Genomic DNA, 20,996 nt, shown 5'->3' on the forward strand with positions numbered 1-20,996 from the left:
TTGTATCTTTTTTTTTAGGGGCTCTGTTCACCTTGAGGTAAAAGTGATAAGACTGATTTGTTTAATTAATTGATTCAATTAGCAGAAGTCTGCAAGGAGGGTCTAGCCTATTTTTACTCTCACTTGAGAGCTTGAGGAAGGTGAGCCACTATGCTCCTTTCATGTGGGTTGGTGCAGTGTGTCGGCCATTGTTGCTGTGGTTTTGTGCTTGTGGGGCGGCGTGGCCTGGAGTCATGGGGACTCGGTCTTGCAGCATGGGTGCTGTGAGGCACCAGGCCACCCGCCCTTCTGGTGCATTGTCACTGTGGCTGTGGTTGGCGCACGGCTCTGCTCCCATTCAGGTAGGAAATGTTAGGACCCACTACGAGGTTTGCCATGACGTGGCAGTGGGCTTCATACAGTCTGATCAGAATGTTAAACTAAGAACCTCATGTTCAGTTATATATATTTTTGCCAAGAGGCATTAGATCAAATGTATGATTTTTGGAGGTGTGGTCCATGCTCCTTTTTTTTGCAGACTGATTTGTTTATTGGGTCAGTACTATTACAGTGATACCAGATTTATGTTTTTTTAATGTTTTGCTGCTTTTACAGACTAAAAACTATATTTTACCAAAATTAATTTATCTTTTTCTATTGCCATATTTTGAGGCTGTAACTTTTTTATTTGGTATTTCCGTTTATTAATTTTTTTTTCTACAAATGACTTTTTAATCGCTTTTTATTAAATTTTTTGTAAGTGAGTATGATGAAAAAGCAACATTTTTGGCTTGCTTTTTATTATTTGTTTTTAAGGTATTTGCTGTAAGGAATAAATAACATGATAGTTTTATAGATTGGGTTGTTCCGGATATAGCAATACCAATTATGTATGATTGATATCACAAAGGTTGCGTTTTTAGTGGCGAGATGGCTTTTCGGGATTTTTGATTGCTTTGTGTGTGTTTTTTTACGTTTTTACTCGTTATTTAACTTTTTGCACTTTTGCACTATTTTGTATGCTTGAAAAATATCTCTATTAGATCAAAATTTTACATTTTGTATAGCAGAATAAAAGAAGCAATTTTTTTGCATCACGTTTGGGCGCATTGTACTATTTTTTACTCACTAGGAAAATGAGTCTAAGATAGACGTTTATGCTATGATATACTGTATATACTTCCCATGCAAAAATAATGATTGCAGTGCTACATGAAAATGAAATGTGGACACCACATTTAACTTAGAAGAATTCTCACATCGCAAAGACATATTTGCAGAGATAAAGATAATTTTCCTTTGACATCCTAATCAAATGAATAGTAGTAGATTTGCAGTATCTGGCCTCAGCCACTACCCAACTGACGGAACTGTACTGTTCTGTGCAACTGACATCCAACCGCCACTTAGAACAGCTCATCGGTGAGGTTGCAGAGTGTCAGACTATGGACTAAAGGCACTTTCTCTGCCAGAAGCTCATCAGACTGCTACTCATTGTGAATTAGGATGAAGGAGGCAAGATGTCTAGCACTGTGAGATCAGCAATGGCTACATATTTTTAATGGAATCCTAAGAAAGAATATTTGATTTTAAGCAATGTGGATGTGCCCTTCTCCCTTACTAAATCCATATTGCATGTCCATTCTAAAAAAGGTATAATTTTTGAACAGTTACTTTATATGTATGTAAAATCAAATTTATGGAATTTATTGAATTTCATCCATCAGAAAATAAAGAATACAATTTCACCTTTAATGATGCAAAGATATAAATCAATTATAAAAATGTCCTTACTAAACTAACTGGCTTCTTAAGAAAATTAAAAGGGTTAAGCAAGACAATAAAGATAGAAGACTACCAAAGACATAACTAACTAAAACAATAAAAACAATTTTAAAGAGCAAGTGCTAAGAAAACGACATTATGGGTTGTTTACTAGTGTAGGAAAATTAATCGATTGCACACATAGCATCTGCAGCTGAGCAGTGAGAGGCTTGATGGTAAATCTTTTTTTACAAGACTATACAGAACAATATACATTCACGCACGGGTGCATTTAATAAGCTGAAAACAGGCAGATGTGTGATAATAATTTGATGAGATATCAATCAAACAACAGACAAACTGGATATTAGAAAATAGTTTGTAGACTTCCTCTTCAGTACAAATTTTGACATTTTCAAAAGAAAATGACTTAATTAGAAACTACTGAAATATGTACTTGAAAGAACAAAGGAAATTAAAATAAAATGAATGAACATTCCCAATACGACATCCATAGAAATCTCTAAGGTCCTTTTGTTAATCCATTTGCCTGATATTTCATATGTCAAAAAATATTTGCCATGTTCCATTAGATGCTGTAAAATGGAGATATTTTCCATAGAGATATTGCTATAACATAGGGCATTACCTTGGGACCATACAGCAATGCAAAGGATACTTAAAAATTAAAGCTGCACTATGAAATGCTATAATATATAAAGATTGAATATATGAAATTGGAATTGCATTAATACTGTAAAAAAACATGTTAAAAAATGAAGGTACTTAGAGCACAAATTGAACAATTCATGTCCGAAAACTTACCGACACTTCCAAACAGGAAAAGACAAATGTGAACAGGTCTAAACTAAGAGAGCCACTTTATGTACCTAACGAATTAAAGCTGCATTCTGAAATGCTACAATATGTAAACACTTTCTGTTTTTAAAGTGTTGGTCAGTTTTTTCATATTCGTAATACAAACCCTCTAACTGAGCACTCCTCTCATCAGCCCATATAATTGTAGGTTTTTACCCTGGGAGAGGCTTCACATTAGGGTTAGGGTCCCAACAAAGGGGTACGCCTTATTGCTGGCTATTGGGATCACGTGAATTGGCAATTTTGTGTGCTTAATTACCTTCATTTTTAACGTTTTCTGTAGCAGTAATGCAGTTACAATTTCATATATTCAATGTTTACATATTATAGCATTTCAGAGTGCAGCTTTAATATGTTAGTTATATAGAGTGGCTCTCTGAACTTTCACCTGCTCACACTTGTCTTTTTCTGTTTGACAGTATCTGTCAGTTTTCTGATATTTGTAATACACGCCCCCTGACTGAGAACTCCTTCCATGAGCCTTAGGCATATTTAAATAGTGCTTGGTCAATGGAAAATTACATTTTTTTCCACTAAAATGTTGCTTTGAGCCCAAGTTTTTCATTTTGAAAATGAATGATACAATTTTTATGTAATTTCTCCCAAGTACGTCTATACCCCATATGTGGTTGAAAACTACTTTTGAGGCACAGTGCAAAGCTCAGATGGGAAGAACCACTATAATGAAGTTCAGATGCTAGAATGAATTAGGGTGCCATGTCACATTGGCTGAGCCCATGAGGTGTCAGAACAGCTGAACCCCCATAAGTGATCATATTTTACAAACTACACCAACCAATGAATTAATCTTGGGGTGCAGTGAGCACGTTGATATCACATGTACTTCACATAATTTTATGCCATTGGGCGGTAAAGAAAGAATAATTACACTTTTACCAGTAAAATGTTGTATAAGCCCCAAATTTTTAATTTTTAAAAGTGCTAATAGAGAAAAATGGATCTCACAGTTTGTTTTGTAATATCTCCAGAGTGCGCCAATAGCCTACATATAATCAGGAACTACTTTTAAGGCACAGTGGAGAGCTCAAAAGAGAAGGAGCACCATATTATAGTGCAAATTTTGTTGTTATGGTTTGTGGGTTCCCACTAAAAGAGCCCCTGAGATGCCAGAACAGCAGAACCCCCCTTAAGTGACCTAATTTTACAAACTACACCACTCAATGAATTAATCTAAGGGTGCAGTGATCATATTGACACCACTGGTGTGTCACATAATTTTATACCATTGAGCAGTGAAGAAAAAATAATTATATTTTTACCACATAAATTGTTTTAGCCTCAGATTTTACATTTTCACATGGAAATGGGTAAAAATGGCACAAAAATATGTCACACAAATTCTGCTGAATGTGGAATTACTCATGTGGCTGTATGGTACTGTTTAGTAACATGTCAAGACTCGGGAGGGAAGAAGTGCTATTTATCTCTTAGTGCACAGATTTTCCTAAAATAATTTGCAGACTCCATATACAGAGCCCAGTGTTATAGGAGCAAAATTCCCCCTCATGTGACCCCATTTTGGAAGTTACACCCCTCTAGGAATTCATCTACATGTGTATTGATGATTTTGACCCCATGAGTGTTTTCCAGAGATAAGCAGCAATAGATATTGCTAAGTGAAGATTGCAAATCTGCCAATGTAGTGCCCGTACATTATAGAGCCATAGATCGTAGTGCCCAGTACATTATGCCCAGTTTGTGCTTCTTGAGACATGCACCAGTAAATTAAACAGGCTTTCATCACTACAAAAATGCTACGCTAAATGTGGTTTAGGCACACTGGGGCTCAGAAGGAAGGGAGGCAACTGGAGTTGGGAGCCCAAAATTAGTTGGATTTATTTGGGGTGGGGGGTGAGGTGCCATAGTGCTTTTCCAGAGCCTTTTTGCTACCAGTAACATGAAAGCCCCCTATATTTCCATTGACAGATAGCGGACCTAAGTGTAGACTTGTTTTTTTTTGTAAATTGAGTTGATGCTTTTATTGGGAACATTTTACATAACATTTTGGATCACATTTATCCTGCGCTCTACGCTGACCACTTGCAAATTGCTTTCCAAGTGCACAAAACTGAAGTTGACCGTCCTTTTATGCAGCCTTAAAAAGACGGACACTGCCGGTTTATAGGTGAAAAAGCGTTCAGTGTCTCCTTCTGCTATATTATAGGGTATCGTGCCAGGGGTTCTGTTTTAATCACGTATTTCAGAGAATTTAATGGAAACCCTGGTGTAAATGCTCAGGGTAGTGTGTAGGATAAATGTGAGCCGAGCCTTACTGCGATCTTTGGGAGGCAGAATAAACAAGTCAACAGCAGGTGAAGAATTGTTTTTTTTTTACTTTTTATACCATTCCTTGTGCTATATAAGTGATTAGATTACTGTATTCTTTGGTTCAGTGCGATTGCAAAGATACCATATTTATATAGTTTTTTTTATATGTGGCTACTATCACACACTAAATGATGCTTTTTTTGCAAAAACAAGCTTTTTAATGGCCATATTTTGAGACATAAAACTGTTTAATATTTCTGCCAAGAGAGTCATGTGAGGGATTGTTTTTGTTGGACATTTTTGGGCACATAACGTTTTTTGATCGCTTTCTATTCCAATTTTTGGGAGGCAGAACAATTCAGGAATTGTTTTTTGGTGTTTTTTACGGCATTCACCGTGTGGTTAAAATGATAAGAGCACTTTATTCTTTGGGTCAGTACGATTCCAAATGTTACTACATTTCTATAATTTTTTTGTGTTTTGCCACTTTTGCACAACAAAAACTATTTTTATAGAGAAAATAATTGTTTTTGCATAGCTGTATGCTGAGAGGTATAACTTTTTTATTTCTCTGCTGATGGAGCTGTAGGGTGGCTTTTATTTTTGCAGAAAAAGATGTTTTCAGCTCTACCATTTTTATTTATATTTGACTTTTTGATCACATTTTATTTCACTTTTTGCATTGTGGTGAAAAAACGCAGTTTTTTTTAAAGGTTTTTTGGCATTATTTTTACGCCGTTCACTGAAGGGGTTAACTAGTATGAGAGTTTTATAGATCAGGTCGTTCCAGATGTGGCAATACGAAATATGTGTACTTTTTTTATATATAAATATATGTATTTATGGATATGTTGTTTTCTCTTTTTTTATTATTTTGTTATTTTTTGAAAGACATACTGTTACATTACTTTTATACTTTTTTTTACTTTTTCACTTAGTCCCTCTATGGGACTTTTACTTTTGAAAAAGCCAGGGCAAAACAGCGTAGTCGGGGTGGTGACCAGGCAGCAGCAGGCTCTAAATCAGCAGTAAGTAAAAATCATGTCTGATTATTGATAAATTTGATCCAACATCCTTCCCCTTGTGTTACATTTAGAGTAGCTGATATAGTGTGTTAGGATTTACCAATGCTACAGTATACATAGGCACTTGCACTTTCCACTGAACATTTTTTCCAACACACACTGGCACTCTGCACTTTCCATCATTCATTTATTCCTTGTGTTTTTGCTGCTATTATATTACATATAGAGGGTAATGATACTTTATGATACAGAAGCACTGGCACTTTCAAAATTATTTTAGTATCTTCTTCTATAATATTTACCAGCACTTTAAAACTTTAGAATTGAATTTAATCAGGTACAAAAAAAAATTACCTGCTGTGCTACTTGATTGCTACATTCTTTGATACCTTTGCTTATTTTAATATGTTTTTATATTTAATTCTTAATAAAATCAAATTTTTAAAAAAATTAATTCATGACTCATTTAATGGAGACATTATGGGTGCTCTGTTAATGTGTTGTTGACCATCTTAGATCTGTCTCACTCTAGGACCCTGTGGCTACCTCCTTCCTGCTAATTGACACCCAAGCCTGGGTGTTTAAATACATTATGTTTGCTACAGGGAGATGCTGGTGATATTCACATGTTCCCTTGTGAAGGCTTGGAGCTATTGTAGTCTGTTTGCTTCCTCTCTTGTGCTAATAGGACGTGTGGTGTAGTCTCTCTGATGTTGGCTCAAGCTAAGCTACTTTCCCCAGTGTTTGTCTCCCTTGTTGTCTTTTGTTGTTAGTGGGGACTGACTAGTGCTCAACCCCCCTTCCCTATCCATGGCCAAGCTCTAGGGAAATACAGGCTTTAGGTTTCTGTGCAGTGATTGGTGAGGAACCAATATAGGGATGATAGGGGAGATAGGGTTATATCAGATCAGTCTAGAAGGTCTCTACTCCCTCTTTCCCTAGAGTCTGGGATCCCTTTCCCTCTTCCCTTCGAGTTGCACTTAGTCTTTCTCACACCTTGAGTGACAAAATGCTTGTCTAATAAATTGAAATGCACTAGCATTGCAATGCATTCTACATGTCACTATTACACTGACCAAAGCCTCTTAGACCATGCTTCTGGCATGATGTAAGCAGGCCACCGTAGCTGGCAGACCCAGAGGTCATCATGACAACCTCAGGTTGTGTTCGATATTGATTCTGGCATTTTGGGGGTTAAACAGCTGGGGGCAGCGTGGACACTGCTCCTGGCTGTGAAAGTTGGGGCTCAGCTGTCGCGTATGCCGAGCTCCCAGTGGTAATTGCGCTGGCACAGCACCTGTGCCACGCACGATCTCCATGTTCTACCTATACATAATTGGTTAGACACCCTTATCTGATCATGACATGTAGGTATGTCAAATGTTGTAAAGAGCTAAAAACCACACAGCATTAGTAATATCAAAGTGACCTCAACATACAGTGGTGTGAAAAAGTGTCTGCTCCATTCATTATTTCTTATTCTTTTGCATGTTTGTCACACTTAAATGTTTCAGATCACAAAACAAATGTAAATATTAGACAAAGATAACACAAGTAAACCTTAAATAAAGGTTGTTATTATTAAAAGAAAAAGAAATCCAAACCTACAGGGCACTATACATCATTGTATATGACTATTTGAATAGTTTATTAAGTGTTGTCTGGAATTCTCTCCCTATCTGTATAGCATGGATCCCCAACCTGTGGGTTGGGAGCCACCTGTGGCTCGCAGACTCATGGTGTGTGGTTCGCTCAGTCTTTATCTTGGTGCATTACCATCAGATCTAGCAAGCAGCTATGAAGAAAAGGTCTCCAGATGATGACTTTTGTGAGTTGCCGCACACAGAAGAGCAAAGATGAATGTACATACAATATGCTGACCTTGAGGGTGCAGAGGTAAATTAAGTATGGCAAGCTGAAAATAGGTTGATGCTGCCAGTTAGAGGAGATGGATGTGATAGTGTGGTGGGGCAAGGCGAGAACTCCTGTATGTAAAGCTTTGGCTGTCATTGTACTCATAATGATGGTTATTTTACTACTTTGAAGGAGGGGGAAGCAGGATGTCATTACTCCAGAGAGGAGGGAGGGTCTGGATATGGCTCCCGACCCTCGGTCAGAGCTGAATGTGGCTCTACAAATAAGAAAGGATGGAGACCACTGCTTTCTAGCTTTGCTTTGAGCACTGACATTCTCTTACTAAACATTTTTTTCCCTAAAATAGCTGATGCATTTCCTGCCTTTGCTTTTACACAGGCTATGAAAGTCCCTCCAGAATGGCAGTGCTCTATTTATACATCATCATGACAGACACTGTTCCTATTGAACTCACAGTCTAAGTTTCCTATCATTATGTCTTTGGAGTGCAGAAGGAAATTGAAGTACACAGAGAAAACTCACGCAAACATAGGGAGAACATGAAAAACTCCTTGTAGATGTTGTTCTTGGTGGGATATGAACCCAAGACCCCCGCGCTGCAACGTTACAGTGCTGACCACTGAGCCACTGTGCTGCCCATCAAGTGATGAGATAGATGCAAAGCACTATGGGTAAGTTTCTATGCCTGATGGAATCTTTTGTATTGTATAAAACGGCAGCTGTTTTTTAGGTAATTAGCATGAATCAAATCAAAAATTTCTTGAATTTTCTGGGTTTAGTAAATTCCTAATAATGTTACATGAATTCAATTTGCATTGAATTAATTTACACATTTCTAATATTTAAGGCTGCAATGCAAACACGCAAAGGGAATTAGTGTAGCCATAAACCACTGTCCTCATGGCATTGTGATGAGCATAAATCTTTTGCCAAGCATCTATTTATTATAGAACAGCTCTGTCCGCAACAACTGCAGTCATAACATTATCAGGTAAAGTGACTATCATTGGCTATTTTGTTAGAATGGCACTTGTTAAAAAAGTTATGGTATCTATTGAAATACAGAGCCACTTACTACTTTGGAAGAGAGTGATTCTGATGACGTTATAACTACCACATCTATCAAGATATGGGCACGATCAGCAGACATGTGTCCTTTTCATTGGAAATTGAAAGGTGCACAATACTTGCTGATCGTGCACATGTCTTGGCATGTGTATGGGTCACAATGTTACTAGCACTGTTCACTTCTTATTCAGAAGTAGCTTGGGACATCACCCGATAACCCCTTTAACTGCTTAGCTATAATTAGGTAACAGTGATTTCTTAAAGGGGCTATACCAACTTTGCATATGACATTCAATGTATCACTCATAAAAAAATATGAGTTAAAAAATATGCCATTAAAAAAGACCTACAGTTAGGTCCAGAAATATTTCAACAGTGACAAGTTTTGGCATTTTTGCTGTTAACCGAAAACATATTCAAGGTACAGTATAATCAATATAATTTGACGGAATTCACATCTTAATAGGAGTAAGGGTTTAGGAATTACAGCTCTTTATTATGTAGCTGCCTCTTTTTCAAGAGACCAAAGGTGATTGGACATTTATCTGAAAAGCTGTTTAATGAGGTGCATGGGATATTCCCCTATTAATCCATCATCAGTTCAGCGTGTAAAATATCTGGAGTGCAAGCTGTTGCTGTGAACCCACAACATGTTGTCAAAGGCGGTATCAATGTAAGAGAAACAGACCATCTTTAGGCTGAAAAAAATAAATAAATCCATCAGAAGGATAGCAGAAATGTTAGAATGGGCAAATCAACAGTTTGGTACATTCTGCAAAAAAAAAAAGAGTGCACTGGTGAGCTGAGGAAGTCAAAAAGGCCTGGACATCTACGTAAGACAACAGTGGTGTATGATCGCAGAATCCTTCCCATAATGAAGAAAAATTCCTTCATAACATCCATCTCAGGGAAGAACACTCACCAGGAAGTTGGTGTTTCAGTATCACTCCATGAGATAAATTACAGAGAATTCACCACAAGGTACAAACAATTAATGAACCTTGAAAATAGAAAGGCCAGATTAGACTTTGCCAAAAAATATCTAAAGAAGCCAGCCCATTTCTGGAAAATCATTCTTTGGACAAATGAAACTAAGATCAACCTGTACCAGAATTATGGGAATATGAAAATATGGAGAAGGCTTGGAACGGTTCATGATCCAAAGCACACCATATCTTCTGTAAAATATGTTGGAGGCAGTGTGATGGCATTGACATGTATGGCTTCCAATGGCACTGAGTAAATAGTGTTTACTGATGATGTGACTGAAGATAGAAGCATCCAAATGAATTCTGAAGGGTACAGGGCTACACTTTCTGCTCAGATTCAACCAAATACAGCAAGGTTGATTGGACAGTGCTTCACAGTATAGATGGACAATAATCCAATACATACTGTGAAAGCAACCCACAAGTTATTGCAATTCCTAAGCGCTTCAGAGGCCCCTTTAATTCAAATTGAAAGTCTACATGTCAATTGCATCTTAGTAGTTTCATTTTAAATAAAAAATAGTGGTATGCAGAGCCCAAATCGGTCACTGTCCAAATATTTCTGGACCTAATTGTATCATGTTGCTTATATTAACCTCCTTTCACAGTACTGTACGTGCTTAAGCATCAGAATTGGACAAGTCCATTAGAAGAGCATGGTCAAGTTAGATGATTCACATATTCTTTTACATCATGTTGACAGCAAGGTAAGTATTCATTGCTTCACTTGTTTTTTTTTGGCCTCCAAATGCTCTAGATCTTAATTTGTGGGATGTGCTGTTATAAAAAGTCCTTGTCCACCTTGTCACTTACATGAATTAAAAATTATTCGCTGACTTACTGATACTGTTTTGGCTCCAGATACAACAGTCCTGTGGATTCCATTACCTGACAGGTCAGTACTGTATTAGCACCATTGAGGTTTTTACGCAATAATAGGCAGGTAGTCTTTAAGCGGGTAATAGTTGATCTGTGTATGCTATAATGAGTATTTCTCATATAAAAACATAAATTACATCTAGTTATATAATGTTAAGCAAAGTTAAACCCTCCTGTCACAGGTGTGTCAGAGGTGACAGACAGTCACCCTGCAATTGGTTGCAGGAGATCTCTACGTTTGGCATTACAAACATCTTCTTAGAGGCTGGCTGTCTCTAGGACCCAGCGGCTACATCCCTCTGGCTAATTAGCTCTCTGGCCTGAGTGTATAAATACCTGGTGTGTCTGAGAGGGAGGTGCCAGTGATATTCATTACTACTTGTAAGGCTTTAGCAAGAGCAGTACTTTACCCTCTCTGGAGCTCTACTTTACCCTCTCTAAAGCTAAGCAATCCCCCCTGTTTGTCTACCCTTGTTGGCTATAGAGTCTAGTGGAGATTGACTAGTGCTCATCTCCTCCCTTCCCTAACCTTAGCCATACGCCAGGGAAAGTCAGGGCGAGTGATTGGTGAAGAGCCAATATAGGGACGGTAGTTGAGACAGGGTGACAGTAGATCAGACTAGGAGATCTCCACTTCCCCCTTTTCCTAGTGTCTGGGCTCCCTTTCCCTCTTCCCTATGTGTTGCTCTAAGTCTTTCCCACACCCTGCGTGAAACCTCCCTAATACAGAGGAGGAAGAAACATGAAAAGTTAAACTTTTTGGTAAGAATCAACTTAACAAACTTATTGTTTCACTGTATATATTGAATTAAGAAATACTTAAATGTACATCATTTGTATATGAACATATTCAAAGGTATTTACCAGAAAAGCTGCCAAGTCTTGGAGATGTCATATCTGAGCCATCATAAATCTCAAGGGAATCCCAGTTATGTTCCGTGGCAAAACTCAGAACTTGTATCTGTCAAAGTAGATTTGTTAAATTTGTTACATAACATGTCCTTCATGTCACTGCTAAAGATCTTCAAGTAGATGATTATTACTGGATGGTTATTGCAAGTAATAAAGATTTGATGACTTTTAGTACTGCTGATCTTAAGAGACCAATAAATTCTTCATTGGCCTCTTAATGTTGTGCATACGCATGTAAAGTGTCATGTCCACCTACCCTTAGTACTTGGCTCTCAAATGTATCTGGTATAAACTTGGGATTTCATGTGAGTAACAATTTTACAACCACACTGATCATTCTTTTTAAAGGCAGCTTGATAGCCATAATAACAAATTGCAATCATATCAGAGGTTTTTCTGATAATGGAAATTATTTTATTTCTTATCATAGTATGATAAGAACAATCGTTCTTTGGTCAATTTTCTTTGCAAATTTTCTTACCTGAATTCCTGAACCTTCTGTCACTATAATTTTCCAAACACAATTCAAGCTATTGCCGTAAGTCTCTGGAAAGCCTGGAGATAATATTGTTCCTCTTCTTTCTGTAAAATTTCCACTACATGGGACTGTAAATAAAAAAGCACTCTCTTAGCTTGAAGTGTTTTTTAGGTATAACAAATAGTACTAGGCAGCATATGCTGCTGAAAAGAAGTATTCTACACAAGAGTATACTAATTATGCTCCATTTCTCCTCTCTCTCTTCTCCCAAAATCAACACAAAGAGGAAAGAAGGGAAAACAGAGAATAATCTTTACAGTAAGTGAATTGAAAAGAGAAAATTCATTTGGAAATTGCATCAATTTTATAAACACCACAATTGGAAAGCTCTTTAAGGATATTTAACTTAGTTTGTAAGACGTATGGTCAATGACAACTCTGGCATCAATAAATTGCAAATACAAACATGTACTTTGCAAGTCTTTGAAATTTACGAATCAATGAGATACATTCTTGAAGCCTGTGGAGAACTCTAGATAATTGAAAAACTTCAGTTATATTGTAATGTTTCAATGCAGAACAATGTGAATAAATATTACTAACTTTCGCAAGCATAAGTAACAACTAACATTTGTGCAGAAGTACTGTAAAGAGGCCTGACCTGTAAGAATGACATTGATAAATTTTCACCAACGTACTTTGCCACCATTACGGAACCTTTCTCAAAGTAAAGAACCAAGGTAAAAAACACTTGTTTTTTTCACCTTGAGAAAGGAACCAGTCTGGTGCTGAAATGAGTTGGTCAATAAAAAACCTTTTTTATGCTCTCAGATCTCATACTTTCCATTAGAGCAGCCCGCACATTGTGATACTCTCTGCTCTGCCAAATTGTTATCTGGTCGATACTCTCCTCCAGCCACGGAGCTGCAGCTATGGCATATCTGGCTTTTAAAAATATTGTGTTCTTACACAACCTTTACAGGTGAGCGCTACCATCACCTTCACCCCCATCCTGCTCCTTACAGTACTGCCCTGTCTGTGCGCATTTTTCCCATACAGATCTTCCTCTTCCTTCATCAGGGCGAGTCAAGCATCGAATGTTTATGGAGGCCTCCCAACTTTACCGCAACACAGAATATCAGAGGAGAGAAAGTTTAGGCTGCTTGAATTGGTAGTCCTTAGAGAAAAGTCATTGTGAGAGGATAAAACCAAGATAGGAGGAGGAAGCTACTGCAAGGAAATGTAAAAGTAAAATCTTTATGATTTCTATTTAGTCACGAAGGGAAACATTCATTAAAGAAAAAGAAAAGTATTAAAATCAAATTTTAACTTTCAGCATCAATTATTTTAGGAATATCAACTGCCACTAGTGACTTTATTTAGATACAGAAGTTACACGTTTATAATAAGTCTTAACATTTTACTGATTCTTTCCTGCTGAGTTCAAAGCTTTGAATATTGATACCACAAACTTCACAAGTCTTTGCTTTTTGTCTTCCCTAAGGCCCCTTTACTGGCACTTGGGGCATAATAATAATAAAAAAAAAATCAATAAAGACTCATCTGCCTTTATTAATATGTGTCCGCTGAATACTCCAGATAAGACAGTCATTTTCAAAGGTGATTTTCATTATGAAAAGAAAACATTGACATTCTTTTCTGAGGCAGCTTCGTTGCATTATCTATTTAATAGCGTAGAATAAAAGGCTTACAGTCTAGAGTACATTGAATTGATTTGTACATTATCTGAAGATTTATACAGTCAGAGTTTAATATACAGTACTCACTCTTGTGCTGATCCTGTTCCTACCAATCTGTGCTACTTAGAGATCATTTTATCATGCAATATTTCTTATGCAGATTCATTCCCGACAATGACTATAACATGTTGTGAAAATCGTTCATTTTTATAATCGTACACAAAATAAAAACTGATTATTGGCTATACAAAGAAAATTAATATACTCCAGCATATTAGTGGACTATGTATTTAATGAAAAACAATGAATTTACCCAAACAACTTGGCACTGTATCATTCCATTGTGCTAATGCATTGGGTACTTTCTGACAACGAATAGCTTTTGATCCATGAAGTAAATATCCAGGGTTGCATTCGAATCGAACTACAGATCCTGCGGAGAAATCAGAGCCAATTCTTCTGCCATATCTGGGCTCAGGAACAGAACTGCACTGAGTATCACTTGTACGAGGGACAGCTGGAAAATACAAAATTTTGCACCAAATTATGTATATATCAGAAAATATAGAGTAATGTAATCAAGATCTGATACCTCTAATATGCAACTACTTATTAAAGAAAATTTAAAAGGCAAAATATGGAAAATAGTTAATACTGTTATAGAGTTAACTTATCACTAGTGTTGAGCGAATTTGTTCGGCATTTCAAATTCGGGTTCGTGTTCGGGGTTCCGGCGTGTTCGCGCCAAAAAATCGGCTCTGTCCATGAACATCCCTGATTTGCCACGTTGTCATGCAGATGTTAACTGCATGAGAGCATGGCAAATCAGGGTTGTTCATGGGCGGAGCCGATTTTTTGGCATGAACACGTTGGAACCCCAAACACGAACCCAAATTTGAAATGCCAAACAAATTGGCTCAACACTATCACATTCACTCATCTGACTCAAACTTCACAGCTAATCATTCTATAATATGCGGAAGACTATTAGTTTAAAATGTCTTGTAAAACACACCAAATTTATCATACAGAATGAGTTATTTTGATAAATTTGGCACATCTTCTGCTGGTCTAGTTTTAAGCTAAGCTTAAAGGAAATCTGTCAGTAGTATCAACCTTCCTAAGCCATCTACATGGGCATGTAGGTCATAAAACAATGAAAACAATGATACTTTGATATCTGCAATCCAATGTCTTATTCCAGAGAAATCCACGTTTCTTAATATGTAAATGAGCTGTTAAGATCTATTAGTTGGACACTGATCTGCGTAAGAATCAGCCTTCAGAGCTTATTTTAAATAAAAGGAGTAGTTAAAAGTGTGAGACATGTAATGACTGACAGCCTGTTCTCCTGGTCTACATTTCTTACAATGGTAATGTTCTTCTTTAAGAATAAGATCTGGAGGCAGAATTATGGGAAAATCAGTGTCCGGCCCATAGATATTTTAAGCTCATTTGCATATTAAGAAAAATGCTGATTACGCTGGAATATGACTTACATGATCATATAGATGGCTTACAAGGGTTTATCCTATCAACAGTGACCCTTTAAGACAGGATTAATAAACCTGCACTTCTTTGATTAAAGGGGATATCAGGGACTTAAAAAAAGGCATGTAGTTCCTAATAGAGGCAGCTACCTGCCTGGTGTATCCGGTGCTGGTAATTAACTGCTCCTGCCAGAAATTCAGCTCATTTCTGTCAATAAATCAGCAGTTTCCTTTCCTGTTGACAGGGCAAGACTACTGGTGTCATGCTGATTGACATTCGTCTCTCTGCTGCCTAATTGGGGGAAGCCGGCTGTCAATCAGCATGACACCAGTAGTCCTGCCCTGTCAACAGGAAGAGAAATTGCTGCTCTAATGACAGGGAGCAGCTTAATTTCTGGCAGGAGCAGTCAATTACCGGCTCTGGGTACAAAAGACAGGTAGTTGCCTCTGTTAACAACTACATTTCTTTTTCTTTTAAAGTCCCGGATATCCCTTTAAAAAGGAAGATTTTATCTATAACAGTTATACACTTAAATTGCAGAATTTTCACTGTAAGTAACATATTTTGGAAGATATTAATAAATTGGATATAATCATCCTTAGTGTTGTTTATAATGAAGAATAGATGCTGTCACAGATCTTGCAACAGTTAAAACTAATTATTTTATATTTTTTAAATGTTCTAATTTCCATTGTCAAGCTTTACACAATTAGTATTCTTTTGTTATAAGGGCTTTCTTTCTTCTAAGTGCATTGCTAAAGGACCCTTCCATCCCATTATTAGGCTATCAGCCTAGTATTCATGTTCTATTACAATTATTATTATTATTTATTTATATAGCGCCATTGATTCCATGGTGCTGTACATAAGAAGGGGTTACATACCAAATACAGATATCACTTACAGTAAACAAAACTAACAATGATAGACTGGTACAGAGGGAAGAGGACCATGCCCTTGCGGGCTTACATTCTACAGGAACAGGGAAGGACACAGTAGGTTAGGGGGTTACAGTGGCTCCAGTGTTGTTGAGGTGGCAGCAAGCAAGGTCATGGCAGGCTGTAAGCTTGTTTGAAGAGATGGTTTTCAGGTTCCGTATGAAGGAACCAAGTGTGGCGGATAATCGGACGTGTTGAGGCACAGAATTCCATAGGGTGGGGGATATTCGGGAGAAGTCTTGGAGGCGATTGAGTGAGGAACAAATACGTGTGGAGGAGAGAAGGAGATCTTGGAAGGACCGGAGAATACGTAAGGGAATGTATCGGGAGATTAGTTCAGAGATATATGGGGGAGAGAAGTTATGGATGGCTTTGTAGGTCAGTGTTAGTAGTTTGAACTGGATACGCTGAGTAATTGGGAGCCAGTGAAGGGATTTGCAGAAGGGGATAGCAGAGGAGTAGCGAGGTGAGAGATGAACCAGTCGTGCAACAGAGTTAAGGATGGACTGGAGGGGTGCAAGAGTGTTAGCAGGTAGGCCACAGAGGAGGATGTTGCAGTAGTCGAGGTGGGAGATGATGAGGGCATGCACAAGCAGTTTAGTAGATTGAGGGTTGAGGAAAGGATGGATTCTGGAAATATTTTTGAGCTGGAGGCGATAGGAGGTGGCAAGAGCTTGCATGTGGGGTTTGAAGGACAGGGCAGAGTCAAGGGTTATTCCGAGGCAGCTGATGCCGGTACAGGAGAAAGTGTGATGTCATTTATTGTGATAAAAAGATCAGGTGGGAAATAAATGCGAGATGGGGGAAAGATGATGAGTTCAGTTTTGTCCACATTGAGCTTGAGGAAGCGGAAGGAAAAGAAGGATGATATGGCTGCTAGACATGCTGGGATTCTGGACAGCAGAGAGGTGACGTCTGGGCCAGAGAGGTAGATCTGGGTGTCATCGGTGTACAGATGGTACTGAAAGCCATGGGATTTTATGAGCTGTTCCAGGCCAAGAATATAGATTGAGAAGAGTACCGGTCCTAGGACAGAGCTTTGAGGGACTCCAACAGAGAGGGGGTGGGGTGAGGAGTTAGTGTGGGAGTGGGAGATGCTAAATGTGCGGTTAGAAAGGTATGAGGAGATCCAAAATATTGCAAGGCTTTTGACGCCAAAGGAAGAGAGGATATGTATTAGGAGGCAGTGGTCAAATGTGTCAAAAGCTGATGACAGGTCAAGAAGAAAGAATAAGTAAGTCATTGGTGATTTTGGTAAGGGCAGTTTCAGTGAAATGGTGGGGGCAGAATCCAGATTGTCGGTTGTCGAAGAGAGAGATAGATGAGAAGCGAGAGGAAAGTTCAGAGTGAACGTGCTGCTCAATGAGTTTGGAGGCAAATGGGAGCAGCGATATGGGGCGGTAGCTGGAACAAGGCGGTTCGGTCAAGGGATGGCTTTTTGAGGATGAGCGTGATTGTGGCATGCTTAAAGACAGCGGGAAGTGATAGGTTGAAGAGATGGGTTAGAGATGGGATGAATATGGGGGGTGAGGTCGGGGAGGAGGTGGGATGGGAGGAGTGCACAAGTGGTGAGGTGTGATTTGGAGAGGAGACGAGTAAGGTCTCTTTCTGTGATGTTGGGAAGGGAGATTATGGGGTAAGAGCAATGGTGTGGAAAACAAAGGGGTTGTGGTGGTCGGAGAGTAAAGACTTGCCATGTTTGGTCAATCTTGTTTTTGTAGTATGTGGCAAACTCCTCAGCAGAGATGATGAAAAACAGCTAAGAATATTAGTTTTCATGTGAATGTGCGTGAACAATGAAAGTGAAAAAGACTGTGCGCAGGTGCAAAGATGATAAAAAAGAAAGAAACACTTTACATGCGAAAAGGTAACAGATTAGAGTATTAGATGGGACCATAGAATGCGTCGGTGAAATAGACTGTGCATAAGCAGATAAAATACCAGAGGACACAGATAAAAGTAGGATCGGTAGAATGAATTGGTGTTCTGGATAAAATTAACATATGTGCATGCGCAATAAAGGTTCACTAAGTATATAATGTGTTTAGTATTTGTGCTAGTTTCCAACCAGACAAGAAATATAACAAATATACCCATACAGTAAGATTAAAATAAACAAAATATTACCTTATATAATATGTGCATGTGAAAAAATGTATTTTTTATAATCTTAACTTTATGTGGTGGTAGAATGTGAATAAGTGCAAATTAGAGACATTTGGTGTCAAATAGGACAATAGTGAGACCAGTGAAAAATAAGAAATGTGAAAAAAATGTTAAGTGTAAGTAGTTTGACTGAAGATGACCAAGAAGCAAGGGGAGGGTAATAGAGTAAAAATAAAATCATTTCAATACAGAAAGCAAACCAAACCTTTTTAAATTTGTTTTATCTTTTATCATTAGTGTGGACGGACTTACAAAGTGATGTTATGCTTTGTATATTGCCAGTAGCTCCTAGAGTAGGTAAGAAGCATCTTTTGCAAAAAAAATTGGAAAATTCACCCATCAATTTTTTCATTGCTCCTTTGATAATCGGTTTATTTAAAGCACAGTATTTTTTTGAAAAATTATTAAATATGAAATAATTTTTGTTCAACAATCTTATTTACTTGTAAGTAGTGTTGAGCAAATTTGTTCGGCATTTCAAATTCGTGTTCGTGTTCGGGGTATACGTGTTATCTGCGTGACAGCATGGCAAATCAGGGATGTTCATGGGCAAAGCCGATTTTTTGCCGCAAACAAATTGGAACCCCAAACGCGAATTTGAAATGCCGAACAAATTCGCTCAACGCTACTATTAAGGAGTCATTGCCATTATAAAAGCTAGAAGTCAGGATCAGAATAGACATTAACCCCTTCACGCCAGAGCCTGTTTTTGCCTTCGTGACCAGGCCAATTTTTTAAATTCTGACCACTGTCACTTTATGAAGTAATTACTCTGGAATGCTTCAACGCTTTCCCCTGATTCTGAGATTGTTTTTTTCATGACATATTGTACATCATGATAGTTGTAAAATTTCTTCGATATCACTTACGTTTATTTGTGAAAAAATCAGAAATTTGGTGAAAATTTAGCAACTTTCTAAATTTGAATTTTCATGCCCTTAAATCAGAGAGATATGTCACACAAAATAGTTAATTAATAACATTTCCCATATGTCTACTTTACATCAGCACAATTTTGAAACCAAAATTTTTTATTGTTAGGAAGCTATAAGGGTTAAAAGTTGACCAGCGATTTCTCATTTTTCCAACAAAATTTACAAAAACATTTTTTTAGGGACCACATCTTATTTGAAATGACTTTGAGGGGCCTTTATGACAGAAAATACCCAAAAGTGACACCATTCTAAAAAGTGCACCCCTCAAGGAGCTCAAAACCACATTCAAGAAGTTTATTAACCCTTCAGGTGTTTCACGGGAAATTTGGAAGAAAACAATGAACATTTAACTTTTTTTCACAAAAATGTTATTTTAGACTCAATTTTTTTATTTTCACAAGGGTAACAGGAAAAAATGGACTACACAATTTGTAGTGCAATTTCTCATGAGCGCGCTGATTCCCCATATGTGAGGGAAAACCACTGTTTGGGTGCACTGCAGGGTTCAGAAGGGAAGGAGCGCCATTAGACTTTTTGAATGTAAAATTTGTTTGAATAATTAGCGGACGCCATGTTGCGTTTGGAGAGCTCCTGATGTGCATAAACAGTGGAAACTCTCCAGAAGTGACACCATTTTGGAACTAGACCCCTTAGGGAACTCATCTAGATGTGTGGTGAGCACCTTGCACCCCCAGGTGCTTCACAGAAGTTTATAATATTGAGCCATAAAAATAACATTTTCTCATTTTTCCCACAAAAAAATGTTTTTCATCCCCTAATTTTGCACTATCATAAGGATAACAGGAGAAATTGCACCATGAAATTTGTTGTGCAATTTCTCCTGAGTACGCTGATACCCCATATGTGGCGGAAAACCACTGCTTTGGTGAATGGCAGGGTTCGGAAGAGAAAGGAGCACTATGTTGACTGGGATAGGTTGCATACACCATGTCACATTTGAAGAGTCGCTGACATGCCGAAACAGCAGAAACCCCTACAAGTGACCCCATTTTGTAAACTACAGCTCTCAAGGAATTCATCTAGGGAAGTAGTGAGTATTTTTTAATTTTTAAATTTATACCATTGGGCAGTGAAGAAAGCATAATTATATTTTTACCACAAAAAAATGTTTTACCCTCAGATTTTACATTTTCACACAGGGCAATGGATAAAAATGTGTCACACAATTTCTTCTAAAAGTGGCAATACCCCATATGTGGCTGTATTGTACCGCTTAGCCATATGGCGAGATCTGGGAGGGACGGAGCGCTATTTGACAATTGGAGAACAAATTATTGTAGAATAGGCATTTGGATTTGGGAGCACAAGATTTTCTGAATTTCTTTTGGGGGGCAAGGGCCATTTCGCTTTTCCAGAGCCTTTCTGCTACCAGTAACTTGGAAGTCCCTTATATTTTTAACAGATGACGGACCTGAGTGGGGACTAGCTTTTTTTGAGGACTGAGTTGAAGCTTTTATTTTGAACAGTTTACGTAACATTTATCCGGCGCTCTAGGCTGAGCACTTACATCGGGGTTCCCATCTAAATTTCCAAGTGATGTAATTCAGATGAAACCCCTGCGGGATCCATTTACTGTAATGAGGCAGCAGAGTTACTCTGTACTCCGTC

The 20,996-nt window shown here is 37.9% G+C and overlaps 1 protein-coding gene across 2 annotated transcripts in view; it reads right to left on the minus strand.

Moving 5' to 3' along the window:
* The window catches only part of CSMD1 (CUB and Sushi multiple domains 1), a 2,980,041-nt gene that overhangs the window by 605,378 nt on the left and 2,353,667 nt on the right, over window positions 1-20,996 (minus strand). For both annotated transcript variants that reach the window (XM_073675393.1, XM_073675394.1), the window contains exons 34-36: window positions 14,151-14,354; window positions 12,141-12,265; window positions 11,612-11,708 (exon numbers count right to left, since the gene is read on the minus strand). In XM_073675393.1, coding sequence (XP_073531494.1) covers window positions 11,612-11,708; window positions 12,141-12,265; window positions 14,151-14,354 — 426 coding nt within the window. The remainder of the gene's footprint in view (window positions 1-11,611; window positions 11,709-12,140; window positions 12,266-14,150; window positions 14,355-20,996) is intronic.

The sequence above is a fragment of the Phyllobates terribilis genome, unplaced genomic scaffold, assembly GCF_046119375.1.
Source record: "Phyllobates terribilis strain yellow unplaced genomic scaffold, ASM4611937v1 Scaffold_3__8_contigs__length_932513732, whole genome shotgun sequence".
In the NCBI taxonomy this organism is placed as follows: domain Eukaryota; kingdom Metazoa; phylum Chordata; class Amphibia; order Anura; family Dendrobatidae; genus Phyllobates; species Phyllobates terribilis.